The sequence below is a fragment of the Dermacentor variabilis genome, chromosome 3 (assembly GCF_050947875.1).
Source record: "Dermacentor variabilis isolate Ectoservices chromosome 3, ASM5094787v1, whole genome shotgun sequence".
NCBI lineage: Eukaryota > Metazoa > Arthropoda > Arachnida > Ixodida > Ixodidae > Dermacentor > Dermacentor variabilis.
Window position 1 is genome coordinate 23,097,371 of NC_134570.1, and position 16,314 is coordinate 23,113,684.

At 47.4% G+C, this 16,314-nt stretch overlaps 2 protein-coding genes across 6 annotated transcripts in view; one reads left to right on the forward strand and one right to left on the reverse strand.

Moving 5' to 3' along the window:
• LOC142575272 (phospholipid-transporting ATPase ABCA3-like) overlaps positions 1-2,667 on the forward strand; it is a 55,973-nt gene extending 53,306 nt beyond the window's left edge. Inside the window, exon 23 of the mRNA XM_075684489.1 lies at positions 2,301-2,667. Coding sequence (XP_075540604.1) covers positions 2,301-2,573 — 273 coding nt within the window. The 3' untranslated portion in view covers positions 2,574-2,667. The remainder of the gene's footprint in view (positions 1-2,300) is intronic.
• Positions 2,668-3,655: 988 nt separating this feature from the next.
• Positions 3,656-16,314, reverse strand: part of LOC142575274 (cytochrome P450 4V2-like) — a 90,855-nt gene continuing 78,196 nt past the window's right edge. For 4 of the 5 annotated variants that reach the window (XM_075684492.1, XM_075684493.1, XM_075684494.1 and 1 more), the window contains exons 9-11: positions 15,699-15,765; positions 11,057-11,236; positions 3,656-5,545 (exon numbers count right to left, since the gene is read on the reverse strand). In XM_075684492.1, coding sequence (XP_075540607.1) covers positions 5,379-5,545; positions 11,057-11,236; positions 15,699-15,765 — 414 coding nt within the window. In that variant the 3' untranslated portion in view covers positions 3,656-5,378. The remainder of the gene's footprint in view (positions 5,546-11,056; positions 11,237-15,698; positions 15,766-16,314) is intronic. The other variant, XM_075684495.1, reaches the window with a different exon arrangement.

Genomic DNA, 16,314 nt, shown 5'->3' on the forward strand with positions numbered 1-16,314 from the left:
TTGCTCCCCGTTGCGTCGCGTTGCCCATTCGCATCACGAATAGTAGGTTGAGACCACGTGATCTCCGAGCTCAAAGGAGCAGACACCGTGGAATGAGACGTGCCCAATACAAAATTCATCATTTATGTTACCGTACGTCATCACAGAAAATGTTTCCAAAGCCAGACATGGGCTCTCAGCAGTTGAGGATTTTTTTTAATGTTCCTTCGGTGATAAAGAATCCACAACAGACTTTATTCCAGCGACAGAAGGCAGAATATATAGCATTAGGAGAATTTATCCTCCATGGTGGCTAAGTGGCTATGGCGTTGCGCTGCTATAGGCATGAGGCCGCGGGATGAAATCCCGGCTGCGGCGGCTGTATTTCGACAGGGGTGAATTGCAAAATCGCCCGTGTTGCGTGCGTTGGGTGCACGGTAAAGAACCCCAGGTGGTCAAAATTAATCCGAGAGTGTCCCACTACGGCGTGCCTCACAATCAGGTTATGATGCTGGCACGTTAAATCCATGAATTTAATTTTAGCATTAGGAATATTGTTCACCCGTTTAAAAAATGCCCAGGAATTATAGCCGCCCATACACACAGATCTAAAGCTGCCTGTGCATGTCTGCAAATGCTATGGAACATATTTTTGAGTAATGAGCGCAAAGAATCAAAGGAACCGAGGGGTATGCAGCGGATTGGGCTATAGTTGGTATCTCACTAGCTTTGCCCCCAATGCGTACAGCGCGAAGCAGCGAACGAGACGACGACAGACAAGCACAAGCGCTGACTTCCGACTGAGGTTTGTTGTGATGTGCCGCCACTTATGTAAACCAGAATTTGGAGCGCCACTAGCTGGCAGCCATCATTTGCAGTGACTGCGGGGGAACTGGCGAGAGATCGAAAAGGATGCTCGCTCAGCATGTTCTTGTCGCATGCCCAGGCTGTGCCGAAAGATGGTTCGACAGTAAAATATTCTGGTTGAACAAAAGTGAGAAGGCCAGATAAAAAATAGGCGCAGGAAGCTACGAAAGCTAAGGAACAAAAAAGAGGGAAAGGGGAAGGGGGGGGGGGGGCTTGCCTGTCGTCGTTTACAGCTTTGTGCTATACGCTCTCGCAAGAAGAACCGAAAGAACCGTTTTTTTTGCACCACTACCACATGAGGCCAACAGAAAACGAAGCCGTGGGAAGCATTGCAGAAATTGGGCGAAGAGGCAACTTGTCGGAGGTCGGAGCCGTACCCACATCCCGTCCTCCTGACCACTTTCTTGGGCATTTGAGTTTGTGTACTACGCACCTAGCACAGGGAGTTGCTGGCCAGCCTACCACTCATGCGCGCTGCCATGCCGGCGGATGAGCAACATCATTTCAGCTGAAGATGTCACGTATAATACTTGAGAGCAGACGTCTGGCCTGCTTCTTGCATGATTTCATTAATTTGACGTGGCAAGCAAATCAGCGAGTTCGTCTGTGCCCTATACAGGCCGTCGGTAGCCCTGTACAGCAAGGCACTTGCACAAGGAATGCTATCGATTGTTGGTACGGTTGGTACAAACATTATATGTGTTCACACTTTGGTAACTCAGCCACTTCAAGTGGATTACTGAGCAGGTGGACAATATTTGGGGTGACAAACTGCTGTGTTCATTTGTGTTCCAATTATCATTTTTTCAAGAGCCACCTAGCTCCGCTAACTGCGGGACGATGCTAAGTGTAACACCAATCAAGCATATTCCAGTATTTCCAGCATATTTAGGATATAGTTAGCTTTGTGATTTCAGGTCTTGTTGTTAACAGGCTTCATATTGAACAAATTGGCGAAAATATATACGAAAGAAATGAAAAAGAGACTCAAGAGAGAGGACAAATTCTTGCCCCGTTTATGTCGGCTCTTGTCCTTGCGCCTAGCCTCCCTCCTCCCCCCCTTTTTTTTTTCACCGAATATTCTAACCTGGATACGACTGGGCGAGGTCAAAAGGAAGTCGCTCATTACTGATATCTGGTTTAACTTTTTGCTATTGTGCCAGAAAAATAGAAAATTGATAGAAATTTGTTAGCTAACTGAATGTTTCGATTTCTTATTGAAGTCATGTCCGCTATTTCAGTAATCCGCCTGAAGAAACAGGATTGTTACACGAAATTAAAAGGTAATGTGTTCCTCACACACACGCACGCACACATTAGGAAGACCGCGAAGGGGCTGCCTGCTTCGAGATTTCGAGCGCGCGCGGACACAACACGGCCGGCGAAGTTCGAGGGCGTTACGCGAGTCATTTACGGCAATTCGAATCAAAGGCTTCCTGCGCGCACCACCGCAGGACCAAGTCTGGTTCCGCATCCGAGATGACGCCATCTACTGGAGCGAGGTGTTTGAAGGCCTGGAGACGCTCAAGAAGCGCCTCAAGTTCGGCGACTACCTGGTTAACGACATGTCGCTGGGCGAGATCTACCTGGGCTACGCGCGCGAGAGAAAGATGGTCGACTTCGGCACCATCGAGATCAAGTACTTCGACAAGCTCAGGCCGCCCATGGAGCTCGAGACGCCGTTGGCCGGCGCGCCGCCGCTGCTGCCGCAGCTCGGCAACGCGTGAAGACGCGTGGCACCGTCTGCTGCGGCGGCAAGGCGCGCCACAACGCGCGTCAGCGCCTGCAGCGCGCCAGAGTGCACAACGTTCTCGCTGGCGGCCGCTGCAGGCCGCTGTACATATAATACGAGCATATCACGGCGCGTTCGCTGGGCGCCTCATGAAAAAGCTGCCGTTATTCAGCTGCCACGTAAAAAAAGAACTATTAAAAAGCGCTTACGTTGTCCTTGTTTAAGCACTTTCCTGACTCGTGAGGTACGTTTGAATGATGTTTCAAGATAGACCGTGTCGTTCCCTTACGTACAGGTGAAAAGGAAAGAAAGCAAACAACGGTATTTTGCACGGAATGGTAGACGCTTCAAAGTCCAGAGCACATGCACAATTCCTCCGGCTCCAATGGCGGGAAGCTTGCAAAGCTAAGAGACTTAACTTGACCACATTCGCATTCGTAGCTTTCTACGCACCCTACAACCACGCACAGCATACAAATACAATGCTTCCAGCTGCAGCATTAGCAAAAATGATGTCTTGGGCAAACACGTGCTTCCTGCTACAATGGCGTGAAACATTGCAGAAAAATATGACAGACTTAATCCAATCTAATCTAACCTGACCTCACCTGACCAAACTAAAGCTACGGTAACGAAACTTAGAGACAAGACCGCGAGGAAAAAATTTAGAGGCACTTAAGTCTCCTTACCTGCATTGAATGCTCAAGCAGTACGACTCTTCCGCGCTATATTTTTCACTTGGTCATGTGCACGAATTGGGCTATGTCAGTTTTGAGGCTGGGCCAAGTCAATTTTGGATTGGCCCAGGTTGTTTTTGAACGTGGGCCAACTCATTTTTCTAATTGGGCAAATTCAATTTTGGGGTGGGCCACAGCGTCTGTGGTATTTCCCAGTGGGAGCCGCAGCAGGTATAGCGCCGGGAGCGTGACGTCATCACTTGGTCACGTTGGTTTCAGCTTCATGCGGCATATATTGTTTTCACATCAACAAAGCGCAATCAAAACGGGACGAACCTGTACGTGCTGTGCATCAAATGCGGTTACAAACTCACGTGAAACGTAAAAAAAGAATACATGATGCTGTCGCTCAATCTTTATTGCACTGATACGAAGGAAATGTTTAACACAGCTTTCATGGGGCGCCCGAATCGGGTGCCAACACGCCATGTTGATGTGCTAGCACTTGCATCAAGTAAATCGAACATACACACACGCTGTTCTAGCGAGCATGTCGACACCTTGAAGTGGCGCTCGCTTCTGCCGCACGGCAGCGATAATGACAGGTAAGAACAGAAGAAATAGTTTAATTGAAAAATGAAACTCCCAGACGCATTCTCGCAGTCATACTGAAGAGTTGTTTGACATGACATAGTGGGTACGCTCAATAATGCTAGAATGCTTATGGCGGCGCGTTTGCGCAGCACCGTTACCGCGTCACGTGATCTATGCGTCATCAACATCGGCCTGGTTACGCCCACTGCAGGGCAAAGGCCTTTCCCATACTTCTCCAGCTACCCCGGTCATGTACATTATAATTGTGTCCATGTTGTCCCTGCAAACTTCTTAATCTCATCCGCCCACCTAACTTTCTACCGCCCCCTGCTACGCTTCCCTTCCCTTGGAATCCAGTCCGCAACCCTTAATGACCTATGTCTATGACCTATGCGTATGAGCAGACAAAAGTTAAATTTTGAGTTCTTGTAAACCGAAAGCTGTGATCCGTAAGAGTAGCCACTTGCTGATTTGGGGTCGCGCCTCGATACTTCAGACAAGGGTTGTCGAATACTGTCCGTAGCGTTCGGTAAGAAAAGCAGTACTGCATAGAGTTGGCTAATTGGTCGTTCATTATTGTAATTTGCGCAACCCACTTTGGAGGATCGGGCAAGAATCTGGAGGTGGGAGAAATCAAGAATATAAAGAGAATTTCGAGGAACAAGTTGAAGTAAAATTATTAACTAGATATTTTGAAATTAAGGGTCGGCCAGTGCATATAAAGAGTAAAGAATGTGTGATGTATTATTGCAAAAAAAAAAAATGCCAGTTAATGAAAGGACACAATGTCTATACAGCGTGTCTACAGCATTTCTTTAGCTTGTCTACGTCGTATTACGACTCACGTGACACCTTAAGGATGGCTAAACCCATTAGGACGGCTCAAGAAAGCTTCGTTTTAGCGGGTACAACAGCACAGCAAATGAACATTGCATCACAAGATGTCTCCGTGTGAACCGGGTGCGACTCGTGCGGCACTCGAGCGGCTGACACGCGCTACAATCGGTGATCGCCCAATAGTGCTTAGGAATGACCCACAACGACTGGACATAGCATCGGCAATGAGAAATAAACAAGAGCAGTTAAACACGAACCGGGGTCCCATGCACGTAGACACCAAGATGGACATACAAGTTCGTATATTTCCCGCTCACGCGTAGCACAAAGAAGTCCCCCATCTTTCTACCGAGGCGTCCCTCACATGTGACAAAGGTGCTTTTAGGCATCCTTTAGGCCCTCTATAGAGACGAGAAGCGTGTAGTTAACTGTCTTTTGTGGGTAGCACCGTTTTGAGGCGGGACTTTTATCAGCAAGGACAACGCAGAGAACGCTCGTGTCGGCATCACTGCGTTGGCAGCGTTCGCACAACTTCGGTCCAATACGCAACACTGAAAGCAGTCCTCCATATGGTGTTTCCTTTGGCTGTGTGGACGTCACCCAGCTCCACTTGGACGAATGAGCCCTCTGTATTGAGCGTGCGCGTTAAAGGCAGCGTCGTGAAGAACCAGGCCCGGGCTTCCACGAAACGGCTACGCCGACTTCCTCGGAAAAAACTGCACCCGAAGTCCGTCCACCGGCCTCAGCACCAGCTCCCACGTGAGGCGTATGGTGTCGCGGTGATCGGGGCTGTGCAAGCGGAAGTGACGCATTACTGTGGATATCACCACTTTTTCCTCTTGAAGGGCGAAGCGTTGACCTGCAAATAGAAGGGAAGCGCCACGGTACTCCTGATCGTTCGTCTTCATATTGCAAATGACATACAACTTATCGGGCGACGCCGAACTCGAATGATGGCTGAACTGATGTTCAGTGCAAGCAGCATTCACACCTAGTATTCGCTGGGCTTTCAGTACAGTATTTTCTGTTTAGCTGCACCCTCGAAACGCCGAAGCGTGGCATGCTGAGGTAAGCAACAGCTATATCAAAGTATAACTTAAACGTGACGGCGCGCCCTATCGAAAGAATGAAACGAGCGAGAAGTTAAGCTTGAGCTGCGTGTTAAAAGGACTCAAAAGAAGGTATATTAAGTTGGGCTGTACTGCTAAATTATGTGTCTGAAAACGCCAAAGGAGATTTCATTCACGCCATTAGCGAAGTATTAGTAAACAGAACAGATGCAAAAACGAATGGCAACGCCAGTTCGAAGTTCCCGCTCTAACTCCTTTTTGACGTCGTGCATTTTGGCACCACCTGCACGGGTTTGCGCTTAATTGATAGGAAACAATTATTTTATATTCTTAAAAAAGAAAGGCTGAACGTAGTGAGTTTCGAGAACATTTCTGAATACACGAAATCAGTCTGAACATCCAATAATACCATGAAATTCGTGACACCGTGCTAACATGCAGTCACACGGGCGCTTGTCTATGCTAACAGCACGGACTATCATACTGGTGCTGACGTATAATGCTAATACAACACACCAACACACCGGTGCTGCGGTTCGGGCGCGATGTTCAAAAAGGGAAATGCGCGCCTTAATTTTACCTGATAATAACCAAACTTCATTCCAACAAATGAGAAACGAGTCTCGAAATATAGTACCTCTGCTGAACACACAAATTCGGTGTTGCTCTTTAATGTCCATTTAGGCTGAACCGACTTGGTGGAGCAAGCTATGCACGTTGAAGCGCCCGAGGTTCAGATAAAGCCGCTGCTCCATTACCAGCGAAACTATATTCCAATAGATCAAATAAACAACGAAGTTTTCTGCTAATCTTCATCGCTGCCTTGAAAGAAAATTAATTTGAGCTTTTGCTGGGAAAGAAGGTTAGCCATGGCTCGGTGAGCTTTACTTCCGTTCTAGAAAGCAAAAAGAGCAAGAGGATGCCGCAGTCCTGTACTGAAAGAAGATGATACCGATGTAAGGGGCGATCATAAAGAACAGAGCGATGAAATAAGGACACGGAATAAATTCACTATCTTCTCCTTTAGATCGAGGTTATCTCAAGCTGCACATCAAATAAAGCTTTATCTCAAGGTTGACTCCGATTTTCCTTATCAAATAAACATGACATGCAGAAACAACGTCTTTGAGCAGCCTGTTGCACTAAAGAAAAGAAATTAAACCTAACGGACTGCTCGAAGCAATACTTTTAATTACTTCCTCAAAATTTCTGGCAAAATTGCCAAACAGCGGTAAACTTGAAGTAAACAGAAGCACCAAGTTTACAACTTCGTAACTCTGCGTCAAAAACATATTGCGATTCTGTAAACTGACTCTGTAAAAGCGTGCAAAGCCGACGCATAAGACGGGCTAGTTAGGTTATAGCTTACGTGATATCGTTACGTTGTTTATGAGTGTTCTGCAAAAGTATATTCGCAAATTGTAGATGTTTATGCAGTTCACAGTACTGTGATACCTGTTTTCATCGGGGAGTTACACGTTCTTCTTATTTGTTCTATGTTTTTATTTCCTGCAACTCTTGCAAAATAATAAAATGTAGACTAAGAATTTATTTCGAACTTTGTGTATAACTTAACCTTTTCTAATAGGTACTACAACCCTCATCAAAATTGGTTCAGTGGATGACAAAACGCAACATTTTCTCCTTTTCCATGCATTTAGTTTTGCATAAATTTACATACGTAAATGTTACACCTGAAACACGTCTGCAACGTCGTCAGTAGGCGCACCACAAAACCGAAACACCACCCGACACGAAGCAAGACTATTACTTGTTCTCCTTTATTTCTGATTACGGAGAGCATTCCTACCAAAAACAGTAAATTGTCATTTGAATGAACATTTACTGACTATAGCAGTTAACTAGCAATTGGTTTGCTCAGCTATCCAAAACTGAAACTTCGCTCCAGCGTGTTAGAAAAGCTACTAGGAGCTTTGCGCTAAGTTTGCCGAGCTATCAAACGCAGCGTATCAAATATGATTAGGAGGTAATCGAACAATGCTTCAGACAGGACAAAGTAAAGAGGACAGACTACAGCGCTGACTAACAACCAGTATTTATTGCACTTGAACGGCAATATATTGGAACGAGAATCTGCGCAGAGAACAAAAAACACAAGCCGCGGCAGACTCTCAGCTCTTTGCTTCAGAGTAAACAAAAAAGATGTGAAAATTGAAACTGGAATGTGAAAAGGAACACGTGCGATGCTCTGTTGAATGCGCATACGCCGTTATATACAAGTTGCCATTTGCATGCGGGCGCTGTCACATTGGCCAAACAGGCCACTGCATCAATGATGGTCTATATATGGAAGCACGCGCACTAGCTAAAGGGCTCAGTTGCCAGTCATTTGGCTGAAAATTGTAAAAAAAAAAAAAAATGTGGTTGTAAACCAGTTTTTTGAAAAGAGCATGTTTTTTTAGAACGCTGCAGGGAGCAACATGCCCGAGAGATAAGCGAAGCATTTCAGACATTCCGACACGGTGATTCTTGCGTTAGCGTGGCCTTTCAATGCATCTCTGCAGCAGTGAACTAAGGTATACCGGGTGTCCCAGCTAACTTGAACCAAGGGTTTAAAAATGAAATATTGGGGTCAGGAGAGTGAAACTACCTGCATATTGGTGACAGGCATTTGGCGCACCACAGGAAATTTTTTGTATTGCAATTACTTAACTAGTAATTAAAATAATTTTTTTAAAATTTTTAATATTGACTTTAGACACTAAGTGTGATTCGCAAAGTTGGAGAGCACTTTCAGAAACCCCCATTCCATTATTCGCCATAAAGAAAACCTTACGTGTACCTCTTTTTTCGAGCTCGAAAGAAAGCCCGCGAAATACAAAAAAAACCACGTGACGAGCGCATTCGCGCGCCGCGATCGTGCTGCTCTCAACCGTGCTTTCAGTGAACGAAATCAGCTCCGGTATTCATTCGGCGGCCCCGTTTCAGAGGCAGGCCGATATCTTGGTGGTGGTTTCTTCGGCCGTGTCAGCCAGTTCGCGCGTGACGGTGTAAATTGCAGCGAGTGCGCTGCGCTTTGCAGTCGCGATAAAGACTGCCAAGCTCGAAGTTTTCAAATGAGAGGAGTTTTATTTGCCAGTTGCAAAGAAAATAAAAGTGGCGGTTTATGGCTTGGCTGTGCGGCGATGACAGCCGTGGCATGCGGTTGTCCTGACTCCATTTCATTTCGGTTTCTTACCAATTATAAAAAGTGCTCGAATAGGTCACCTTGTGCGACGATACAGCTATGGCATCTTGTAACCAAATCAGCCGTTGCATTTCGTATGACAGCCTCAGGCATGTTTAAACAGACTTCCGTTATTTTGTCTTTAAGGTCTTGCGGTGTGGAAGTTGGTGTGCTGTACACCTTGTCCTTGATATGATCCCACAAAAAGTAGTCCAGAGGTGTCATATCAGGAGACCTGGCTGGCCAGTTCACGGGACCTAGTCGTCCTATCCATTTCTGCGGGAACGCTGCGTCGAGCCAGGTCCGAGCCTTGGCGCTGCTGTGCGCGGGGGCGCCATCGTGTTGAAACCACACATTTGTGGCCCTGGCGAGCGGTAGATCCGAAAGGAAGTCGTCAACGGGTCCTCTGAGGATATCATTGGTGTAGCGATCTGCTGTCAGCGTCTGGTCGAAAAACACAGGCCCGATCAAACTACCGTCGAAAAGTCCACACCAAACACTAAATGACCACTGGTACTGGTGCTGCGTCTGTAAAACCCAGTAGGGATTTGAATCGCTCCAGTAATGAGCATTGTGCAGGTTCACCTGTGAATTGCGCGAAAAACTAGCTTCGTCACTCCATATCACTTTGTTCAAAAAATCCGGGTCGTCCTGCATCTTTATCAGAATCCAATTAGCAAAATCGGTCCTGTTTTGGAAGTCCCGTGGCAACAGATTTTGATGAAGCTGTACGTGGTACGGATGCAGGCGGTGTTTGCGCAGTATTCGCCAAACTGATGACCTGGAGACTCCGGTATCCTCGCTCACGCTGCGCACGCTTGCTTGGGGTTCCAGAGCGAACAGCGATAAAATATGCGTCTCGAAGTCCTCGTCAAAAACAGGTGCTCTGTGTCGTGTGGACGTAAAACTGCCCATCCGTCGCAGCGTCTCGAAGGCACGCAGGATCGTTACTGAACTTGGCCGCCTGCCTGGGTGCCATTGTTGCATAAGGTCTGCAGCGCGCCTTCTGTTCCCATGACATGCACCTAGAGCCAGAACCATGTCTGCTTTCTCTTCATTTGTAAACGGCATGTCTGCAGTGCTAGTAATCACTACACCAAAGATTCAGTCTCGCATGAGAGTGGCATAAGAAGAGCACACGACAAACTGTGCTTCACCGCTGCTTCCAGCTTTCAAAATCCTCATTAGGAAACTGCAACACACAGCCGCCAACACCTCGCGGCGAAACATTATTCCCTGTATTTCTCTTTCGCTTCTGAGTGACAAAGCAGACTCGCCATCTCAGTATCTTATCAGATTGGGACTAAGTCGTCGTCGCCGGGTGCCAACTAGCTGACGCGGACGAAAAACCCCCGCCAAGATATCGGCCTGCCGCTGCAACGGGGCCGTCGAATAAAGGCCGGAGCTGATTTCGTTCACTGAAAGCACGGTTGAGAGCAGCACGATCGCGACGCGCAAATGTGCTCGTCACGTGATTTTTTTTGTATTTCGCGGGCTTTCTTTCGAGCTCGGAAAAAGAGGTACACGTAAGGTTTTCTTTATGGCGAATAATGGAATGCGGGTTTCTGAAAGTGCTCTCCAACTTTGCGAATCACATTTAGTGTCTAAAGTCAATATTAAAAAATTTAAAAAAATTATCTTAATTACTAGTTAAGTAATTGCGATACAAAAAATTTCCCGTGGTGCGCCAAATGCCTATCACCAATATGCAGTTAGTTTCACTCTCCTGACTCCAATATTTCATTTTTAAACCCTTGGTTCAAGTTAGCTGGGACACCCGGTATATCGAATGCGTGACTGCCTGCCGACAATGGAGGGCATGACATGATTTTGGCTTTTTTGTTCTCTGCGCCGATCCTTGTTCTTACTGCCTTTGAAGCGCAATAAACACTGGTTGTTAGTCAGCGCTGTATGTGTCGTTTTCACTTTGTCCTGTCTGAAAGCGCATTTCGATTCCCTTCTAATGAGGCACCACCCACCGCAGTTCAGCAGACTCTTGTATCACATATGGTACGTTGGGCTTTGTGGGGTTAAACGAGCGAAAGAGTGCGTACACTTGTGGACAGTCGCCACTCCCACACGCAAATTAGTTACACGCACGACACGTGCGTACCGATGCAGTTGCGCGGTCCAGCCGAGAAAGGCACGTAAGCGTACGCGTGCCGACCGACGCAGTTCTCGGGCAGGAACCGCTCCGGACGGAACTCTTCTGGCTTCGGGAAGAACCGCGGATCCCGGTGCAGCGCGTACATGACGGCCACCAAAGTGCAGCCGCGAGGGATGCGGTAGCCCACTGAAAGCGATCGGAAGAACATGACCAGAAGGCACGATTAGACACGGCGACAACATTTGAAGATTTTAAACTTGTCCGTGAACCGCATGCCGTTCGCGGATCACTGGAGCCGTCGACGGCAGTAGCAAAGTAGCAAAGCTGGCAGATACATCTTGCGACGACTTCTGCAACTACAATGCGTCTGAAACACTTCTGTGCTGCATGAATTTTCTCGTCGAAGGAAAATTATAAGCCCGCATTAACGATTACGTCTGTACAAACTTCTTTGCAGCACCACTTGAGTAGCATATGATATGTTACTGCGGTGTTAGTTTTGTGTGTCCTTTGTTAAAACTCTGCGTCGCGAGGTGTGTCGTTAACAGCGTTGTTGTTGCCGTACACTTTTCCGGTAACCCGGTATTTCGTAAACAGTATAACATGTTTCCGGGCAAGCTAACACTCTCTATTAGAGAGTATTAACTTGTCTGCACGCGTGTTCTTGTTGCAGAATATCGTGTTACCGGAGACTTTTACGTGAGTATAGTCGCATTAGTGGCGTCTTGTGGCACAGACTTCAACCAAAGAGGACACACAGCTATTGTTGCATTAGCCCACCGTGTTCTAATTAAGTGCTGGTACAAAGAGCCGGTGCCAACATATTTGTTAACAATCAGTCCCACTTTAAATTTTATTTGACACTCGCGTAACACAAAAAAGTTCACCCACGTGATAGTTGGACAGAGCGTCACAAGGTGTCGTTACCTTGCAGCTTTACAACTGCCTTTTACGCCTCCGGTAATCCGTAAACGCTGGGAAGGTTAGGGATAAGCCAAAACTCTTTATTGATGCAGTTCCTGCATGACGCAGGGGCTGAACACTTTCCTTTTAGTTTTCTTGCTTGCGATAACACGATAGCACGTTATACTTTAGGTTTGAACAGGTTTGTGAATCGTCTTGCCTAAAGCATATTGCGTGTGATACGCGCTTCCGGGATTAAAAATCAGGAACAAGTTGATAAGCAAAAGTAAGTTCTACTTATTATTTGGGCGGCTTTGTGTAATGTCGTGTGGAACCATTTTCTGTCATGTCTAATTGTGCAAAAAAAAAAAAAAGGGGGGGGGGAGAAGGCCACAATGCGGCGACAATTTAGGTTTCTTCATTCTACTGGCCGCTGTGATAAGCATCCACGTCTGTTGCTTTCTGCAATGCAACCGAGATCAATTAATGGCGTGAATTCCGAAGCCGATGGCTGTATCGCTGCCCTGTCACTACAGCGGCAGCACGATTAGTTAAAAGCGTTATTCATTCCCACTGTTTCGACTAGTGAGATGTCTTTGGGATGTTCGGTTTTATCCGAAGATGTGGAATTCACTTTGCTCGTGGAGCAGTAAGTGAACGTGGGGCTGGGCCCAATATCCAGTACATTTTACAAACACGTTTATATTTACATATTTACGAGCAAATTCAAAGTAAAAGTTCATGCTGGATTTGTAGCAGCCGATCACTCCCGCCGTCCGTTGCTCCTTTTATGTCCTGCACGGTCATTGTTCAGTCACTTCCCCCAATCCGGCGTCAGGTGACTGATGACATCAGGCCCCACCAAGCCGGAGGTCGGTTGCTCTTTCCCTCCGAAGAGAGCTTTTTCGGAAACGCAAGCACATCATTGGGCACAAACAGGAAAAAGGGGGGGGGGGGGGGGCGTACGCTCACTCCGATCGTACACTGACTCCGTTCCAGGCGTGGACATGCCAATTTGGGCGGCTGACAGGTGATGGACCGTGTCAGTGCACTGACCGTGTCTCCGGCGTGGACGTGCCAATTTGTGTGGCCGACAAGGGATGGCCGTATCCTTGCTGATTGCCCAAACCTCTACTGACTGAGGTACTCCCGTATTGGCCATAGATCATCCATTTTGAGAACCATTTTGACGAGGCCGTCGGCCAGTTCCCCGTAATCGCATTAGCCGTGACCGGAAGTTGTCGCGGGGTGAACCGCCGATCACAACACCACGTAGATAACCTTTCATTGCATTGCGATCGCAACGCGCAAGCGCCTAGCCACGTGTGTTCTCTTATATTTCGCGAGCTTTCCTCATGACGTGGAAGAAAGTGCGCAGTCGGTAGAGGGCTTAACACTTCGAGTCGAGCGCTTTCTACAACGTCTTCAACTTCCTTATTGGAAGCTTTTCTCTAAATTCAAGGCTTCCACAGCTGATTAACTAATATTGACAAATTGTGCAACTAAGTAGTATGCAAAATTGTTTTATTGCAAGCTTTTGCAATGAAAACAGCAGAGAGAAAGGAAAGGAACAGCAACCACTGGCATGAGGCGTCGGGAGACTCCCTTAAAGAGATAGTAGTACTGCACTTCTGCAATAGAAGGTTTGCATTTACTTCACCGTGGCCGCAAATCTTGGAGGTACTAGCTGCGTAAACAAACGAGACAGCACGACGAGCGCGTTTTTAGTCGAGCGAGAAATCGATAGCAGTAATGATACGGTGGGAAACGGTCACCATCAAAAAGAAAAACAATGTACACGTGTGCATTGATATTATCGCGAGCGCCATATTTGTGTACTAACACGGTGAGAAGCTACGTCTTTGTGTTGGGCTGCTAAGCACGAGGTCGCGGGATCGAATCCCAGCCACGGCGGCCGCATTTAGATGGGGGGCGAAATGCGGAAACACCCGTGTACTTAGATTTAGGTGCACGCTAAAAAACCTCAGGTGGTCAAAATTTCCGGAGTCCCCCACTACGGCGCGCCTCATAATTAGATCGTGGTTTTGGCACGTAAAACACCATAATTTAATTTTTTTAAGCTACGTCGTGACGTCACGTGGAGACTATCTAGACCAGAACTATCGGTCTTATTGTGGGCGGATTTTTTATTTGGCAAGCTAGGAAAGACGCAATAGCTAGAGCTTGAAGTTCCCGCGCTCGCTCTTTGGGATGTCATGAAGTCTGTTCACTGCCTGCTCAGTGCTCCACGCCGCGGCGACGTCCCCCTCTGGGTAACAAATGCAGATCTCGAAGGCCATGCTTTTGTTGGGTGCAAGTGGAGGAAGCTATTGCGGGAGACGGAAACACTTGATGGACGTCAGGTTCTGGATACCACATATTGGGCATCCTCGAATATGCAGTCCCGGACTGTCCGCAAGCCGTCTGAGGCTTCCGGTCTGACTTGCCCTGAAAGAAGAGCGCGTTACAGTCAAGCGATCCAGCTTTAGGGGCTGTCCGAGGTTTCGTTCGAAAGCATCGTGACCGGATGTTACTCTCCTGGCTGCCGTCGTCTGCTTCAGCTGCTCGTAGAAAGTCCCCTACCCAGCGAATTCATTAGCGTGGCCTCCGAAATGGTGCAGCCTCAGAGGCCACGTCGCCAACACAAGCATAAAGCTTGCATATTGGAATAGCAGCCTGAGCTCATAATACGTGTTCGCAAAGCGCAGTTTACGCTCTCGCTCTTCGTGCCCCTTAACCGCTGTATTTAAGCTAGATCATTGCCAGCGAAATTTAAGTGGAATTGCCACACGGACATAAGTAAAATAGCGGCCGTGCGACGTCGCTGTTCACGCAGAAAACACCCGATATTCTCAAAGCTCGTGAGACCATCTACTAAAGTCCCGAGGCGTGTCTAGGACAGAGCACAAGTACACCATCTACTAATCCTGCACTTCAATAAGCAAACGCTAAACTTGGCAACAAAAGGGATCAACATATATGTCGACAGCAATGGGCGAAACTCCGATTGTATACCACCCCAACTACCGACGTGAAATAGCCACATGCAATATGATATGCTTCCTCACACTCCAGTTTCACTCACCTAAAAGTGATATCTACCTGTTTATTGTGCATTTAGCAATGAGAATGACAGATTTCTGGAAACACACCAACAAAAGGAAGCATGTGCGCACGATCGCCTGTGTTCCTCTCTTAAAAAACACGAAGGCTAAAGCTGCAGCAATTAGACCGCTCGTGAAAAACGCATGATGGCACACAAATCACCGATGTAACAGAAGCGATATCTGAGTGCACAATACGTATTTGCCGTTTGGAACGCGCTGAAGTACGCAAAAGCACACGGCATCTTTTACAACATGGCGCCAAACTCCGCGCGCATCTATTTAGGACAGCCGTCGTCTGCTAGCTGCTAGCGCTTGCCCGAGCAAAAATTTACTGACAACTCCAAAAGTTGACGGACAGTCCGCGACTTCCGGTCCATGAAAAACTCGATTGTGGCAGCCCTCGTATTGGTGGGCTGAGCTTCAGAAGCTGTTCGAGAAAATCGAATCTGGGAGAGCAGTCCCAAGCGGTACGGAACTGTCAGGGACTGATAATCGAAGAGGCCCATTGTTTATCGGTAAACGCTACCTGCTAGATTTGGTGCCAGCAACCGAGTTCCCGCAACACGTCATGGTGCCGTGTTGCGCGGCACCATGAAGTGCCTGCGCGGAGCCGCCATGACTTGCACGACGAAACTTACGGATTTCGGCGTCTTCGTCGGCGTTCCTGGCCATCACCGGTACAGGTGGGTATAAACGATGGCTCTCCTGTTATTGTGGAAGAAACGAAAGAAAAAAAAATATACTGAGGGAATGTCCCGTTAAACACAAAATACAAGCGTCATAACATGTGTGTATATATAGTCACGTTGGCAACGTACAAAGCAACGAAAGAAGCTTTCTTTTTTTCCCCTTTGTTTCTTTTTCCAATGGCGCAAGTAATACCTCGTGAAGTCGCCTTCATTAACCGCATAAAACACGTAAAGTATCACGCGGCCGCTTTGGAGAAAGTGGGCCTTCCTATCAGAGCGTCGGCCAACCATCTGAGCATATTACGATGATTTAACCTTTCTGTTAAGCGTGCAATTAGATAAAACGTAGTATAATTTATGTCGCTCTCTGCAGTGTTCTCAACCTTTAACTTGCTAAGCGCTACTTTTTCTCTGTGGCAGCACGAACAGACCAGTGAGTGGTGATAGCCTCTCAGCATTTCCATTAGACCCAACTGCAATCTGGCTGCTCCTACCGAGACCACCCCCCACCCCCCACACGACTTAGCTCCAGAGCAACCAGAAGCATGCATAACCACTGCAGTGC